The sequence below is a fragment of the Trachemys scripta genome, chromosome 1 (assembly GCF_013100865.1).
Source record: "Trachemys scripta elegans isolate TJP31775 chromosome 1, CAS_Tse_1.0, whole genome shotgun sequence".
NCBI classification, from domain to species: Eukaryota; Metazoa; Chordata; order Testudines; family Emydidae; genus Trachemys; species Trachemys scripta.
This window is the reverse complement of record NC_048298.1, coordinates 143,925,563-143,943,663: the sequence shown is the minus strand read 5'-3', so window position 1 is coordinate 143,943,663 and position 18,101 is coordinate 143,925,563. Positions and strand designations below refer to the sequence as shown.

Genomic DNA, 18,101 nt, shown 5'->3' with positions numbered 1-18,101 from the left:
AGATATGTACTTAAATTACCATACACATCTGTTGGACTCTAGAGCCTCAGTTTCTCTATGTTTGTCTTTTCTTCACTTTCTACAAACAGTTGAGATGCAAAACTTGTGTTTGATTTAAATACTTATAATATGAGCTCTGCTCATTGGTTTCTTTTAGCCATATCCTAGCCCTGCTGAAGATGCTTTGTGCAACCTTAAAGCCAGTTTAATCAGTTATGCTGGGGGACTTTCCATTTAAGGTGACCCACCGACAGGATAGAGCCAGTGTTGCCAGCCACACTACTGCCTAATCCCCGATCCCCAGCTTCACAATAGCTCCCAGGAGCTGTTGCAGCCAGGCAAGTTCAGGGCATCCGTAGCGTGAGCCAGGGGACAAAGCAGCCCTAGAATCAAGGGAGATGGAAAGTTTGTTATAGCAGTTGCTCCCTCTCTTCAGCTCTGTTCCAAGCGCTGCCCTGGTGCAGCTGAGCATCTGGTCCTCTGTCTCTGTTCAGTGGTGTTTAATTCACTTCTCCATAGCAGGGACACTGAACAAAAAGGCATCGCTTCTTTATAGCAGCAGGTAAATACCCACTCCCATGGTCTCAAGGGGCTGCATCATTGCTGCTAACAGCATAATTGATGATACTGTTTTACAAACAAGGAAGAAAATGGAGCCATTTACTTAGTCATTGACCTTAACGGGGTAAAATTGTAGACATAAACCCTCTTCGCTTTGGTTATCCTGGGGCATACCAAGGAGTTAAATTACTCATTACTCCTTGTAAATTAATCACATTGCAGGAGATGGTTTAATCTAGTTTACAGGGATAGGTATCTTTTATTTAAGAATTGTTACTTTAAAAAATTGTCCTTGACATCACTAGGATAAGTATATCACAACTAAATGGAACTTCATAGGGGAAAGGAGGCTTTGAATTGACAAGGCAATCCCTGACCCTGCTGAACACTTAAATGTCACTGCTGCAGTCCTGGTGAGGGAGGCTTTTTTGCATTGTGTATTGTAGGAAAGTGGATTACATAAAATTGTCAGGGAAGCTGATTTTTATTGTGGGGGAAGGAGAATGGTGCTTTTCACAGAACACATGCCTTTCTTTGTAAACTGAAAAGTACCAGTATTTGAAGTAATACAAATTGAGAGAAGATCTCTGTGTGGTTCCTTAAGTTGCATACGTGATCTGCATGCATAAAATAGTCTCTCCCGCTTGCTCAGAAATTCAAGTTGTTTTTTCCTGATCAGGCTGACTCTAGGAAAGAAACACAAGTCATTGATTCTGTGAATGTGTGTATGTTGTATACGATGTAAAGGTACAAAAATATTGTGTGTGTATGGTTAATAGTTCCTGGAACACCTACCTGGCTGTTGAAAGGTTAAATATTTCTTGCTCCTGGCAGAGATTTGAGTGCACAATTATTTTCTTCCAGAGCAAGTAAAATGATGGCATGTGTATGTAATTTCCCAGGACTAACCTTTAGACATCAAAATAGAATACAAGCAGTGGGTAAACACTTGCTTAATAAACAAACATTTATATCAGTAACCTCCCCAATTACCACCCTCTCTCAAACTTTCCCTCTTTGGGGAATCTTATTGAGAAGATCATGGAAGAACACCTCTAGGTTCACCTGGATCTTCTATCAGTATAGATTCAACCCCGGGGATGGTACAGAGACAGCATTAGCATGCTTGGTTGATCATGTCCTATACAAAAGGAGGGTGGTGCCCATGCATATTTATTATCTGTGAGCAGCCTTTGATGTCATTTACTATATAAAGTGTTCAAAATGCTTGCAAGATCTACTAAGGGTGGATGGGTGCATTCTCCATTGAATCTGTTGATTCCTTTGAGCGACTTTAGCCTAGCAGTTCATTCACCCTGGGTTTCCCTCAAGTGGAAAATGGGAAGATTCTTTCTGTGGCCTTACCTGCTCACTATGCACGTAAGAGCACAAGACCATGTAGCGAAGGTAATTTGGGCTCATTGCCATCAGTGGCAGAGGACATTCAGCTCTATGTTCTCTTTATTCAGATCCAAGTAGTGCACTTTCCTGGCCCAGATAGGAAGCTGGATGACAATGATTTGGCTATGGATCAACTGAAAAAATAAGCTGGTGCTAAATTCTGATGAGCAGCCCCTTGCTAGTCCAGCCCTGGGCACTCACCCAGTTCTGCCCAGTAACCATCAATACTGACTTTCAGCCGCCCACCCCCACCCTCTGTTACTCAGGGTTAGGACAACAGCCTCCACCAAATCTCAGTCATTGCCCCACTCTATTGCTGACCTGTAAACCCCCCCTCCCTTCTAAGCCCCTGACTAAAATAATCTAGTCTGACCTCTTGTATAACACAGGCCATAGAACTTCACCAGGTAGTTCTTGCAAGTTCACTATCACTTGTGATCAGAGCTGGGATTTCAACTTAGTTTTCCGAGGTGAATTTGTCTAATCGCTCATAAGCCCTATGAATAAGAATCCCCACATCTGAGCATTATGAAACTCCAATCGGTCAACCCACTTGGTTAAAAAAACTTGGTGTTTTAATTTATTTAATACAAGACTATGGTGTAACAGCAAATAAATACTTTTCCAGCTAGCTACTGGCAAGGGCCATGTTGTGTATCGATGTGACTTTCATTTCAGAGTAGTCAGGCATATTACCAGGTTGGCTGTTTTTCCTGCGTAATTATATTCATAGAGCTTAACAACCTCCTTGCCTTCTAATGTCTCTCCTGCATATCAAAATGTGTAGTTGAGCTTGTCTAGTATTTTGATCCCTATATTCCTCAATCAAAGAGTTGGTCTAGAAATTCTTGGCAACATGGTTAAGAAATGGGGATTGAGATTCTCCAAGCATATCATGGGAGATCATTAATTTTAATAGGAGGTCTGTGGCTAAATTCCCTGGGCTCTTTTTGGAAATCACAACAGGAAACGTCTGTTATACAGAAAAGGACTAATTCTGAATGGTATCTTTTTTTTTTTTTTTATCCCTTTGACTTCTACATAGCAAAGAACGTGCTGCTGCTGCTGCAGGGGCAGCTGGCCTAGCAGGTGGATACCATCGGGAAGCATGGACAACAAAAGGGCCATCATACGAGGACTTGTACACCCAGAATGTCGTCATCAGCATGGAAGACCAGGAGGACCTTAATCGGTCAACAAACGAAGGGAAGCCAACCAGAGAGAGGCCAATTTGGCTGCGGGAAAGCACAGTGCAGGGGGCTTATGACCCGGATGAAATCAAAGATGGTAAGAAAAGCTAAAAGGGGAGAAGTGCTGCATAATTCTTAGAGTGGGGAGAACATTTTTGCCCCTTTCTATGTACAGCTGCTGCTCCTGGCATCTTCGCACTAACAAGCTATGCTGTTATATCTTTCATCTGCCATGTAAAGCCAGGCAGGTGTAAGAGAACAAGATTTACTAGGCACAGCATTGAAACCCATGTCAGTAAAGCTGAGTTGCCCACAGTGGTGTGATTGTGTTACTAAAATATTAATTGTTTGTTAGCTTTTCCGGGAGCATCAAAGACAGATGTTCTGGCCCATTATGACTTGTTTGGTTTTGGATGAAAGATTTTTCAGCTTCTTCAGGAAAGCTTGTTACCGACTGGGCATGGATGGAAAATGAAACTCAAATTGTATGTGTGCTGAGCATAAGGCTCACCAGATCGGCTACTAGTGGATATGCCATGTTCACGTATCCCCTCTCCCCTTCTGTAACTGGTTATTTGTTGATTTTCAAGATAACTATTGTATGCGGAGAACAATGTATCAGAACCGCATCTTGAGAGTGTGGGGAAGAGGAGGAGTGAGTACATTAGGAGAATCAGTCCCCATAGTGGGTTGCTCGTTATTGCTTCCTCCTATGACTATCAGCCATCAACAGTCTTTTTCGTTAGTTTGTGCTTTTATTATTGTTTGTCATATCCCCAAAAGACCACAGTCAAGATGGTGGGCCCGTTGTGCTGGGCATTGTGCAAACGCAGTACCAGACAGTCCCTGCTTTGAAAAGCTTATTCAAAGCCCAAAACAAAAAAGTAATAAATGGAGACCATTTTAGATTTTTAACAGGGTGATTCAATTGAAATATACAACCATTTGAGCTGTGTGAGCAACACCAAATGAAACAGGCAGTGTCTCAGAAGATGGCGAAATGTAACCAAGATCCAAAAAGCAAAGTGTTTATTTTCAGAAACAAAAAACCCAGCACAAAGAAGGACAAAATGCAATGAGAGTGGCTACCAGCAGAGACTTAAAAAAAAAAAAAAAAAAATCTGAAGAGAATCTCATTCTAGTTCTGCCTGTATAGAGCTACTAAAATCTTACTGCAGTGTGCTAGTTTCTGACATATAGGACATGGTAAAAAGTGAAGTATTGAATCTCTCTGATGCTTCTGTTTTAATTAAATCCAAAACACTAAAATCTTCCTTTTCCTGCAAAGTAACCCCCAGGAGTGGAACAGAACAGCAGGAGATTTTTTTAGGGGAATGGAGGTGCGGATGGTGGGCTAACCCTGTTCAGGCAGATATCTGACAAAACCAGAGCTTGAGGTGATTATGGTCAGGCAGTGTGTTTCTGCCTTATTAACTGATGGCTTTTAGGGTGCGCTCCCTTTTATTCTCTTGGACATTACTTTGTTTACCCTATAGAAAGCGTATTAACTAAAACCACACCCGAATGTTGCTATCCACAGTCTGGCACCAGAGTGCCTTCTGCCACCACACCACCCACACAGATTTCCATGGTTCTTGGATGACGTGTGACAGAAAAAGATGGAAGGAAGAAAACTTGGGCATCGGCAGAAATCATTAGATGCTAAAGTACAGCACAAAGAATTTTCACAAGGTCATGATTCATAGAACCCTTCTGGGCTGTAAATCATTCAGTAAACTTGGACTACTGCTGGTTAACCTCCTAGAGTACAGCACTTCTCACTGAGAGGGACTATCGTGTTTTATCACAAAGAAGATCTCTTGTCTCTAGAGCAGGGGTCTGCAACGTTTGGCACGCGGCTCGCCAGGGTAAGCATCCTGGCGGGCCGGGCCAGTTTATTTACCTGCTGACGCGGGTCAATGGGGGCGGCAGGAAGCCGCGGCCAGCACATCCCTCGCTGCCCCCATTGGCCCAGGACGGTGAACCGCGGCGAGTGGGGGCCGCGATCGGCCGAACCTGCCGCATCAGCAGGTAAATAAACTGGCCCGGCCCGCCAGGGTGTTTACCCTGGCGAGCCGCGTGCCAAACGTTGTCGACCCCTGCTCTAGAATGACTTCTTGGGATACTAGAAACATTAAGCTGAGCATGAAACTGCAGACACAATCCCCTCCTTCCAAGGATTTGGCCTGTTTGCCAAGTCGTGGAAACACTAACAGCAATCAGAGCCACCACCTGTGAATCTGACTTCTATCTTTCATACTAGGCAAAAATGTTCCAGGAACATCTGGGACTCCTACTAACAAAGTCTGTCAACACCAACTCTGAAGAATGTACGTGTCCTACCTGCACTCCTCAGTGGTGTTGGTTGCAAAAAAATACCTTCACCCATTTTCAGCAGCCTAGAAGGTTATCATCCCTCCGTCGTTCCCCCCTTGTTTCCCCAATCAGACTTGTGACCTCGTGGCTTCATTATACGTTGGAATGAAACCACACAGCCCGGAAAAGCTCCCTCTGGTACAGGATGCAGCAGCTCATCTCGAACACATTTCTCTAGTGCTCTGATCTTTGCCCTAGCTCCACACTGAATAATCTAGTTCAGGGGTTCTCAAGCTTCACCGCATCTCCCTTATGACAACAAAAATTACTACATGACTCCAGAAGGGGGGCACTGAAGCCTGAGCCCACCCAAGCTCATCTGCCCCGGCGGGCGCCAAACCCAAAGCCCTCAGGTTTTGGCTTTGACCCTGGGCGGTGGGGCTTCGGCCCTGGGTGGTGAGGCTTGAGCTTTGGACCTGGGCCCCAGCAAGTCTAAGCCAGCCCTGGTGACCCCATTAAAACTGGGTCATGACCCACTTTGGGGTCCCAACCCACAGTTTGAGAACCACTGGTCTAGTTCAAGATTGTCTTGATACTCAAAGCCCACCAGGCTGGCCTTAAGTTTCTGAGACCCACCCCCTATCTTATCATGACAATGAACCACCTTTTGACAGCAGCATTCCATAAAACCAGGAAACAGTCAAACAGTTGAAGGATGCATCAGTGGAGAAGACAGACTTTTCTCTCTTGTGGGACTGAGTTCTTAGCTCCTGGGAATGACCAAAAACTTCATCAGTTTGCTCCTCTCTATGGGGAAAGATGAAACACCCCCTTCTGTTTCATTTTTAAGGAAACTTACGGGACAAGTGGGAGTTATGGTGCTGGGCATGGTATTGGAACCTGGATAGATGAAACTGGACTAAAGGTCAAGGCTCCATCTCTTCAGGAAAGGGAGAGCAAGTGGCATTAACGTGTGAGGGTGGAATCCAGTCAGCTCAACTCAAGTGATCATTCTCATGTGGAGTCTTTCGGTGAAGTAGAAAAAGTTTGCCATGGGGAATCTGTCCTAGTTTTTATCCCTTATTTTTACATAAGGCTCTTAAAATCCATTCTTATTCTACATTTTTTCAGTCTGCCTGCAGGTTTATTAGTGTTGGGTGGACTCACAATGCTCTCACCAAACATAAAAATCTGATAAGAGCTTTATGCAGAAAAGCTCAGAAAGACTTCTTTTTAATAGAATTCTATTTCTGAATCCTTGAACTGTAGACACCCTGCGTACTCAAACACTATCATACTCTTCCAGTGATTGTACAGCAAATATTACTTAACAGAAATGCAGCCCTTTCTCAGTACAGAAGACGCTACTGCGATGCGTGTATGTGTCTGTCTTGTCCGTCTCTCACCTGGGGCACTATAATCCCTTACAAGTGAAGTAAAGCTAGGGAACAAGTCCCAGATTGAAAGAGAGCCCAGGCTACAAAGAGGAAATTGGCTTGAAAAATAGCAGCCCTTTTATACACCCTTTGAATGTTGCGTTGCATATGCAGTCAAGGGGCTTTAAGATTCCACCTCCCAGGCAGGATTAATTTTATTGACAATACCAAGTTCCTGTAATGAACTTTCTCTTCCTGCATGACTGGTGCAATTTCAAGGTTCCAAGACACTCTTTCTTGTTTATATGTTCATATTTTATCTTAATTAAAGGCCAGAAGCTAAACATTTATATTTATTAACCTAAAAAGACTCTCAAAGGAAACTGCCCCTGCTTTTCTCTACTCAGTAATCAAAAAGTTTCCGTAGAGCCAAGATGGGAATAGTTTATGGCCCTGTAGAATGTACTGTGTTAAAAGAAGTACTGCCAGAGTAGTACTGGGACCACAGTGCTCACTCACTAACAGACCAGTCCTGAGATACTGTTCTCCAAAAATGGAGTTTCTGCCCACCTGTTCCTCATTCCCCTAACGGGACCTTTCTTCTTGCTCATTGGTTTGTAACTATGCCTTTGGCACTCGGATACATTCCAGGATCCTTTGCGCTGCCTGCCATGGCACCTCCTTTAGCACACTACTGCTCTCTGTGCAAAGATGTGATTGGGGAAGTGGCTTGCCAGATATCTCTGGGTCTAGGTGCCTGCCCTGCCATAGCCATCTTCCTTGCACTGAGACTTCTTATAATTGACGTTCTTTGTCTGAATCCTTTCCGGGGCAGCTGGCTTTCTAAACAATGGCATCATTAGCCATGCAGCATTGGTATTTGGAAGCCCAGTTTCAGAGCCTGCAAATTACTTTCTAGTGAGCTTTCCTGTGGCCCCACAATCTGGACAAAAATGGTTATCCTTCATTTTGAGGCAGAATGTTAAGTGTTTACACAGTAAACCTGCTCTGAGGGTCTAAATCAGAATGAGAAGAGGGAGGGCCCGGTTGCTGATGACAAATCACTTGCCTTCCTAGAAGGATGGCTCTCCACCTTCTTTGGGTGCATGTCCCAAAGTGGAGAAGTCAGAACATTCCTGGGACCATCCGTATTGAGAGTTAAATGTAAGGAGGGGAAAAACACTACAGGTTGAACCTCTCTAGTCCGGCACCCTCAGGACCCAACTGGTGCCGAACCAGAGAATTTGCCGAACCATGGGAGGTCAATGCAGAGTACCAGCAGTCTCCATAGGCGCAGGAAGTAGGGATGCGGGGGGTGCTGCAGCACCCCCAGGCTTTGCGCCCAGCGTGATGCCCCGCCCGGGGGCCCCGCTGCCACCTGGGGTTCCGGCCCCCTGCCCGGGGGCTCCGATGCTGGCCCCTGGTCCCAGCCGCTGACCCCAAGTCTTCCTCCTCCCTGCCGGAGCTTGAAGGCCACGAATCAGCTATTCACGGTGCTCCAGAAGTGCTGGGAGGGAGGAGAAGGAGTTGGTAAGCGCGGGGCCGCCAGTGCACAAGAGGGGAGTTTGACGCCCGTGGATACTCCGCACCCACTAATTTTCCCCCATGGTGCTCCAGCCCCAGAGCATCCACGGAGCTGGTGCCTATGTCAAACCACGGATGTTGCCAGATCAGGGAGTGCCAGATTAGAGAGGTTCAACCTGAAATAAGGAAATGATGCACCACACTGAGTGCTGCTGGGGAAGGTAAAACCAAGAGCCAGGTAATTATTGAACCTCCTTAAATGACCTGCATTTTTGTTTTGCGGTCCAAAAGGTTCCTGCTTGGCTGCCTTACTCTTCTGATACCACTCTTAGGGTCCTCTTCCAAATACCTTTATTTATATTATGGTGGCACCAGGGCCCTAGTGTGCTAGGCTCTGTACAAGCACAGAACAATATGGCAGTCCCTGCCCCAGGGAGCTTACAACCGAAATATAAGACAAGAGCCAGCAGATGGCTACAGATAGAGGGGAGTACAAGTCATCAGCATAGTAGGTAAGGAGCGGCCTCAGCACACCAGCAGCCTAACTGTTGTCAAGTTTTTGTAGGCATCACAGCAAGGAGAGTTTTGAGAGGGGATCTGAAGGTGGATAATGAGGTGGCTTTGTGGGTGTTTCTGGGGCGCTGCTGCTCCCAAGCATGTGAGGCAGCCTGGGAGACAGCACAAAGGGGCTTGTTTGAAAATGAGCGAGCAGATGATGGAGACGGCATTATGGGTCGATCAGAGGTGAGCAAGAGATGATTGGTAGGGTTGGAATTGACCTGTTCTTGCTGCATTCTCTGATACAGAACAACTTGCCGTTCTCTTGCAAGTGGGGTGTCCCCCATTGTGCCCCATGGGTTGGGAACCACTATGACTATAGACCTTTCACATAGTCTGTCACCAATTAGCACACGTTAAGCCTCGCCCTGCTCTGAGGTCTGCTGGGTGAGTATAGCTCTCTCGACTTTAAGATGGGCAGGGAAGAAGCAGTGGAGACGGGAAACAGCTTGCTCCAGGCCATACAGTCAGTGACAGAGCTGGGACTAGAACTAAGGAGTTCTGACCCCCAGTTGCAGGCTGCCCTAACCGGCACATCATGCTCCCTCCTTAATGGCTAGCATGATGTATCTGTATGATGACTTGCCTACCATTCCTTTATGCTTTCTTGCAGGTGGTCAAGATATGGATGCGTTTCAGGAACGTGGGGAGGGCCGCGTGACTCTGGACGATAACGAGGAGGTGATGCGTGCCCTGCTTATCCACGAGAAGAAAACCCCCTCTGTCTCTGCAGCTGGTGTTGGGGGGGCTGCTCCCTTAGCCAGCGGCAATGTCAGCGACTCTGAGAGTGATACCAGTGAATCAGAGGAGGAATCCCCACCCCGCCTGCCTGCTGCCACAGCTACACTCTATGGCCTTGAGGATGAAGAGGATGAGGAGGAATTTGAAGTGGTGGCAGAGGACCCCACTGTCATGGTGGCCGGACGTCCGTTCTCTTACAGTCAAGTGAGCCAGCGGCCTGAGCTGGTGGCCCAAATGACCCCCGAGGAGAAGGAGCTTTATATAGCCATGGGGCAGCGTATGTTTGAGGATATGTTTGATTAACCCTTTCCCGCCATGACAGCTTTTAAAGGTGAATTTTAACAGGAGACTCCCTAGTGAAACAAAAGACTGAACTGCATCTCTCCCTTCCCTACAGTCTGTCATGCAGGGGCTTGGGGCTTAGAACTGCTCCCTGACTAAAGAAACTGCTGATCTTGGGCATCCCACACAATGGGGGGTGGGGGGCTAAAGCTAACTGGATGTGCCAAAAGGGGAGGGAGCAAAGGTGGGTGGTGGAGCATGTGGATATTTTGTAATCAGGACAGAAAGCTTGCAAGGTGAAGCTCCACTTCAGTGTGGCCCTCACTTGCTGCTGCTTTAGCCCAACAGCCTCCTTTCGCCTGAGGTTTATTCTTTTTATAGAAGGCCAGGGAACAGATTCTGACGCAGTCCAGCTCCCTCCTCGTGGAGGACTTGGGTGCTCTGTGGTCTGATCAGGCCTTGCTCCTCAGTGTTACAGAACAGGAGAGTGCAAGTGACACTGAGGGTCTGTGCGTTGGATGCTGAGACAGGCTGTAGATGCAGTTGCATGTGGGCAGGGTTGGGCTGTAGTACCGGGCACAATGAGGTTGTCGCTAACCCATTGCAGATGACTGCAGTGCGCAGGGATTTTTATTTCTAAACAACCATGTGAGCAGATACCGTACTTGCTCCCTATCCTCCTTGGTCTTCCTACAGGTCTCTAGCTAAACCTCTCAATAGGGTTTGTAGCCCAGGCTTGCTCAGACTGAACTATGTTGCTTAGATTCAACCATGTATTTTGCCCAAGTTGTGTTTGAGATTCTTTTCCAACACGGTTAGGAGCCCTGGAGTGGACAGCTGATGGTGTTCGTTGTAACTGAGGATGTAAATGGGAGGCTGCTTTCTGATGAGGAGCAAAATGGGAGACGAGCTCTGGAAAGGAGAATACAGATCTCTGGGTGATGCTCATTTGAAAGACTATCTGGTTTTCAATCTCCGTTTTCAGCGATCAGGGACTTCAGTCCTCTGTGAAAAGACAGGCCTGTCCTTGCCTGTTCCCCTCTTCCACATGCCCCACCCTCCACACCCAACTGTCAGAATTTTCAAAAATGAGATTTCAGGATAAGCATCTAACAAATAACTTGATTCTCAAAGGTGCTGAGCGTGCTCATAGTGCCTGTTGGTTTCAATGGAAGCTGTGGGTGCTCAGCACCTCAAGGTCAGATGCAACTTGAAGCACCCAAATTTGAAAGTCTTGGCTCATTTTCAGTGTAATGAAACCCACTGAAGGAACTGCACTGGTAGAGTACTCTGAGCTACCCAGAGAATACTTTCAGTGCAGTATACTGTTACTGCCTGTCCCCTCACCTTACCCCAACTAAGCCCCGATGTTACAGCCTGAGTTCACAATAGATTGGGCTGTCAGCCAGGCAGTACCAGGGAACCAGCATAGCTAGTTTTAATTTCACGAACACCAAAAGGTTTGTATAATTTGAAAAGGAATTATGCAGAGTTCTCAATACTGATATTTAGCATGGCACTGCACTATTTGTTCAAAGAAAACCATTTTTACCAGTGCCTATAGCAATATCGTATTTGTAATGTTACCTTTCAATTTAAAAGTGTTACTTTTTTTTAATCGTTGTGTTTTCTTATCCAGTGCTATGGTGAAACAAAGTGATAAAAGGATTTTGTGTTTAGAGGCTGTATCAAGTGCTGTTTGATTTACACGAATTGGTACAGATTTGCCGAGCATTTAAACTGTAAAGGTATTTTATACTGACTAGCCCTGTGATGCCTCCTTTGTAGTTTTATTTTCAGCATCTTGATATTTTACCCTTTTTTAAAAATAGTATGTTAAATTTGTCATTTTTAAAATAAATGAATAAAATGATGCTTCTGTCCTAGGTTGTCTTTTCAATCTATTTATTACTTGCTCAGCTGGGATTGTTTGCTTCTTCTAAGGCTTCTGATATGTTTAATATGCTATTTGAAAGGCTTCCAGCTGCTTTCAAACCATAACCCCACCTTCAGTGTCCTCACTGGTTCTTCCTTGGATACATCTCAGAATCCTTTGCACCGTTTTCCATGGAGTTTTTTGTAGTTGGGAGCCATGATTGGTTCCTGTGTCAGAGGGATCTTATGGTTAGCACTCCCATTCTTTTTCTTTCTTCGCTGAGGAAGTGAATATTGCTGAAATGCTGGCTGTCCTAAAGTTGTCTTGCTGCCAATTTAAAATGGCTAATATGGCATGGAAGTGTGTATGAGACACGATAAGTGTGGCTATCAAACCACAGAGACGCTAAATCATGCCAAATAGTGGTCAGCTGAGGGAAAGGAGCTTTACAGATTTCAGGAAGCTGAATACAAGGTGACACATTATAAGGGAGTAGATACAAGGGACCATTGGCTAGAAACTGTGGAACCAAACTTGCAAACACTAGTAGTTTCTACTTTGCTTTAGTATTTGCAGGATCAGATCTTAGGTTTGTTAAAGCTTTAGCAAAGGAACCGTGTTACCCATTGTTACATCAAGCAACTAGCGTATGAGAGATTATAAAGGAATCGGCTGTGTGTAACACATTTTACTGTGGCTTATAGTTAGGGTAGGAAAACTGGGCTTTATCCATGTATGATCTTTATATTACGTCATTCAACAAGATTCCCAAACTTAATAATATACCTACCATCAGGAATCCATCCAAATGTTTATAGGGCACTCCTGGCATTTCTGGTCCATCAGTGGCAATTTACTGAGATGCCACTCTGCTGGGAGACTAGAGGTAGTTTTGGGAGCAGGTGTACTGTCCCCTAACAGCTGCTGACTCCCAGGATCTACTGGCCAGTTTATCCCAGCCAGTTCAGGACTCTTGTGAAAGGACAGCAATGCACAGTTATTGTCCTGTTGTGATAAATGTTCCTTCGAACAGGAGCAGTGAAGGCCAATGGCACTTTTCAAATGTACTCTGTGAAGAGGGACTGTGCACACACACTATCCCAGAGAACTGTCACTGTGGCAATTGCTGAAAGTGAAGCACTGCCAAGTGCAAGATTGGAAATCACAAAGCAAATCAATGGTGAAGCCGGGAATTGAGCCCATGAGTTCTGATGGAGGCCCAATCTAACAACTGGACCACACTGCCTCTGGTAATTAAAATCAAATGACTGTGTGTCCTGTGATCTAGCTACAAGACTAGCCTGCACAACAGTCTCTTGTAACTCCACGGCACTAGGTTTCTGTTCCTGACTTCAGCATCATCTGCAGTTTGTCTGCTTAGTAAACGCCAGGCCACGGGATTGCACCTCTGCCTACAATGAGAAGAAAAAAAGAAGCCTATTTATGTAGTCCAGGCACTTTAGTACCTGAGCACCTGAAATCTGTCTCAGCCATGTGTCTCTGTCATTTGTTGTACTATATATAACATCCCAAAGCCAGTAAGAAATGCAGGTGCCAGCTATCACTGACTGAGAGAGCATTGCTTCCTTCACAATGAAGTGTGCAGCCTTCCTTACTTAAAATGAATTTACCTCCTCAGACAGGCTAATTGCCAGGCTGGCTGGCTATTTGGAGGGGATGTACCATAACTTGAGACTAGAGGAGGGTTTGATTTGATTTTTCACATCGATCCCAAGAAGCAGCTGCCTGGAAACAACATGTCTGTCCTTCCAACTTTTCTTTTCCCTGTTGCTGCCTTCTTCAAAGACTCAGATTAAGCAGACTGGCACTAGCAGAGCAGCAGGGGAGTTGGAGATCCCCTGGAGGAAGGGTAGAAAAATAGAATTAGCCCCGCCCTGAAATATCTAAGAGCCTTGACTTCATGATGCCCTGGGGCTCCTGGCTGGCTGCTGAGAAGTTTGACAAGGCTTAGTGGGGGAAAAGCAGAAAGCTTAGCTCTCGTTTCTCTCCTGCTGAAGCCCATTGGGGAGCAGGAAGTAACAGGGAACAGATGAAGCATAAACCAGGCTGCTTTCATCAATGAAATGGAAAGTTTACAGTTGGGAATGGGGGTGCAGCTGAACTTGAGCAATGAGGCAATGAGCTATTCTATGATGAAAATGCTTCATAAAACAGGTTCGTGGGATGGGACCATATGAGGTAGGCTCTGGGTGGCTATGTAGCAGCTCTCTGCTGGATTTCCAGTCTGCTGCAACCCAAATGAATGGAGTCAGGGGTTGTGATGGGCTCAGTCCCTAAAAGGGAGCGAGTATATCACACTGCTCGGCAAAGAGCCTCTTCAGCCTGTTCAGGATTGACGTTTTCAGACCCCATCAGGAGTCCTGGCCACAATGACAGTGGCTGTGATTCACACATAGCAGGCTCGGGAGTATTAATCTATTCTAGGCATTAACAGCCAAGAGTCTCGAGGCATCTTAACCCACATTTGCTTATAACATATTCAGTCATGTCTGGACACCTCACCCAAAGAAATAGAAGAGCAGGAGCAACAGAACCATAGCACCCCACCCAGATCTGTAACCCAGCTGCAAACTCAACAGGATACCAGTGTGAAGGAGACCTCAGGCAAACAGTAAGAGGAGGAGTGGTCTAGCTCCCAGGTCGTGTAGTGACTAAAACTTAATTCCATCAAGTTACCATCTTTGTCTAAGCAGGTTTCTCACCTGTAGTCGATTTCCAGCTACTCTTGCCACCTCCCCATAGTATTGTACCTAAGGAGGAACAGCAGCTCTGCTCTGCCGAGCTCAGTTTCTGGAACAGGACAATGTTAGGCCATTAAAAAGTCCAACTGGGTCACCAATAGAGTGGTCTGCCAAGTACATAATATGTTCCCTCAGAGCCTTCTGGAAACCGACAGGTTCCATTCGCCTTCAGAGGATCATCAAAACAAGGCCATTGCCCTATGGAATAGGAGTCCATGATCACAGTGTAATGGCCACTGTGACACTAAGTGCACCCCAATGCCTGATGGCAAAAGGCCCCCTCGCATTTATCAGTACAACTCAGTTGACTTGACTAGCTCAATACACCTCACACACTTGTCATGATATTTATTTAAACCGTGTTTTGTAATACCATTTGAAAATTAGCAACATGCTAGCCATTAATATCACCGTGAAATGTAAGTAACGATGCTGTATGTGAATTTATAGCTACTCTGATATTATGTTTGGGAGTCTGTAAACAGACCCAGGAATCAAAAACAGATTTTTTTCCAGAGGATGGAGAATGGCCAACACCTCTTGAGCTCAACTGAAAAATGGCTAAGAACAGTGGACTATTCATTTGCATCAGGGATCACAGGAAGTCCATTTCCATTGCAAAATCACAGGAAACTGAAAAATTAACATGGCAGTGGCTCCCAGGTGAATACAGAAAGCTGAGCCCCCAGGAGGGTTTCCTGACTTTGAGAAAAAAGCTGTCTGTTGAGGATATAAGAAAGAGCTGAAAGACTTTGGGATATCCATTACCTGCGGGATATAAAGGAGCAGCACTCTTGGAGGTCACGAAAAGTGGCTCAACTTGGCCCAGGAGGAGCTGGAAACTGACTACAGGTGAGAAACCTGCTTAGACAAAGGCGGTTACTTGACAGAATAAAGTTTTAGTCACTACAAGCCCTGTTTGGTTTGGTTTTACTTGTAACCGTCCTGTCTGTCCTATTACTCATCATTTAAATCGCTGTTCTTTGTTAATAAACTTATTCTTTGTTTATTACAAAACCATCTTGGTGCCGTGTATTAAACTGAAGGGTGGAATCCTCAGCCAAACTATCAGGTTGGTGTCTCCCCTGCCTCTTTGGAGGCGGCGAACTTAAATTTCTGTTAGGGGCCAATGAGAGGGACAGGGCGCTGCAGGGGAGATGGCTTTGCGGAGGCTCAGGACTGGAAGGGCTGTTGGTGTCACCCTGCAAGCTGTAGCCAGGGTGCGACCACTCTGCTGTGAGCAGGCTGCCAGTGCCAGGGCACTGAGCCAAAGCTGCACAGCACAGAAGCACCCAGGATTGCAGAGTAGATGGTAACACAACCCCTTAGGGGTGTGGGTGAACCCCCTAGAATCACAGGCACCTCACCAAACTCATGCCCTATCCCTAACATTGGTTTACAACCAGAATCTGTCCAGTTCATGCATCAATCAGTGGCTCCAAACATTTCCATCTCCAACATCATTGTAGAACAATCGTTTTTGCTATTTATTGTGTTGTCATCCTCCCGCCGCCCCCCCTCAACACGTGCCCCATTACTTGGGGATATCTGGGCTTTTTCCTGTTTGGGCTCCTTAATGAGAACTGCCAGAAGGTGGCTCTCTTATTTAGAGAGCACCTAATTAACAAAATAAAATCAGATTTTGGGAGCTCCTTTTGTACCATAAAAATGTAGTAAGGACCGTAATTAACATGGTTCTGCAGATTCACATGCTGTCATATCTGCAGCAGACAGTGAGTCTCTGCATAAGATGCTTTTAGAAACTCCCATTATATTTAGAATACATTTCTGACCTAAATATAATTTCCATCACTTTGAATAGTCTGAGCCTAATGAATCAGCCAGGAATGACAAAGGGGGGGGGGCTGATCCAGCTGCATGTGAACTGATTCAGCTCCACTGCAATGTGTTATAGACGCTGCACTTTAACTTAGCTACACTGTGATTGGAATACAGGGGAGAGCAAGGGTACTTCTTCACTACCCGCCATATCGGCAGGTAGCAATCGATTTATCTGGGATCAATATATCACGTCTTGTTAAGACGCAATGTATCGATCCCCGAATGCGCTCTCTGTCGACTCCGGAACTCCACCAGAGCGAGCGGCAGTAGCGCAGTTGACGGGGGAGCCGCGGACGTCGATCCCGCGCCGCGTGGACCCCAGGTAATTCGATCTAAGATACTTCGACTTCAGCTACGCTATTCGCGTAGCTGAAGTTGCGTATCTTAGATCGATCAGACCCCCTAGTGTAGACCAGCCCCTAGAGCTGGACAAATCAGCAGGAAGAAACTTTGCCCTGATCTGTTGCAGAAACAGAGTGGATTGAGCCTTCAAATTAAGGCTGATCAAATATTGTTCCATAATTGTTACATCTGCATGAGAAAAAAGCCACATCTTACAAACAGAAAAGAGAGCAGGGTTACCATATGGCTAGGTTTTCCCGGACATGACCTATTTCTTTGGTAGTCTGCTCTCTGTCTGGGTGGATTTTTCAAATAAGAGGAAATATCTGGGATTTTTCAAGCGGAGCACACATTGCAGCTCAGAAAGAGCTGTCTCTGTGCTCCAGTGGGTCCCTCCCCTGCATCCCCAGCTGCTGTATCCCATCTGCCACAGCCCAGCCTGCCAGGTAAGCGGAGTTGCAAGCGCCTCTTGGCTGGGCCACCTGACCCGCTGCGCTGGGCTGCCAGGTGTCTGGTTTTTGACCAGAAAGTCCAATCAAAAAGGGAACCCACAGTAACCGGCCTCCGCCACCAGGGGCGGGAGGCGCAGCGACTGCTGCTGGAGCCTGGAGGAGCTGGTATCTGCTCCGCTGCTGACTCTTTACAGAGAGAGCCGGCTGGCTCTGGGACCCAGCTCCAGCCTCTCCAGCAGAGAGGTAGGTACCGGTGCCACCCCCACCCAGGGGGTGGGGAGAATCCCCACCTACCCCACTGTGCCTACCCCACTGTGCCCCGATTTCCCCAGCCCTCGCTCTGGAGACTGACCCCCCAAGCCCCATGTGCCTCGACTGGGGAGGCAGGCTGGCTCCACATCAGCTCCTCCCAGCCCAGCTCTGCAGGTGGCAGGTGAGTGTCGGGACAGGAGAGAGCGAGTGATGGGAGAGAGGAGGGAGCAGGGGGGTGGGGTCTTGGGGAAGAGGTGGGACTGGGGGCGGAGCCTCAGGGGAAAGCAGGGCCGGGTGTCCAGTTTTCAGCAATTAGAAAGTTAGCATCCCTATTGCTGCAGGGCCTCAGAGCCTAGCCGGGAGGGTTGGCAGAGCCAGGCCCTGGCTCCCTGCCCTGGGGAGAGGGAGAGGCCCACAGGGAGACCCTGACTGATGGGCTGGCACTGCTTCCCAGGCCTGCGCCTGCCACCATGACAGGGAGCGCAACACTGCCCTCCATCTCAAGTGTGAGGCCACAAATGCCCCCTCCAGTACCCCCAAATATCCCTTCCAGCACTCCAAGTACCCCCTCCCATCCCAGTGCACACACCCCTCCAGGAGCCCCCAAATACACCCTCCCAGCACAC

At 46.7% G+C, this 18,101-nt stretch overlaps 1 protein-coding gene across 2 annotated transcripts in view; it reads left to right on the top strand.

The window, feature by feature from the left end:
- GTF2E1 (general transcription factor IIE subunit 1) overlaps nt 1–11,822 on the top strand; it is a 97,959-nt gene extending 86,137 nt beyond the window's left edge. For both annotated transcript variants that reach the window (XM_034788452.1, XM_034788461.1), the window contains exons 4-5: nt 3,008–3,249; nt 9,540–11,822. In XM_034788452.1, the coding sequence (XP_034644343.1) occupies nt 3,008–3,249; nt 9,540–9,970 (673 nt within the window). In that variant the 3' untranslated portion in view covers nt 9,971–11,822. The remainder of the gene's footprint in view (nt 1–3,007; nt 3,250–9,539) is intronic.
- Nucleotides 11,823–18,101: the final 6,279 nt, after the last annotated feature.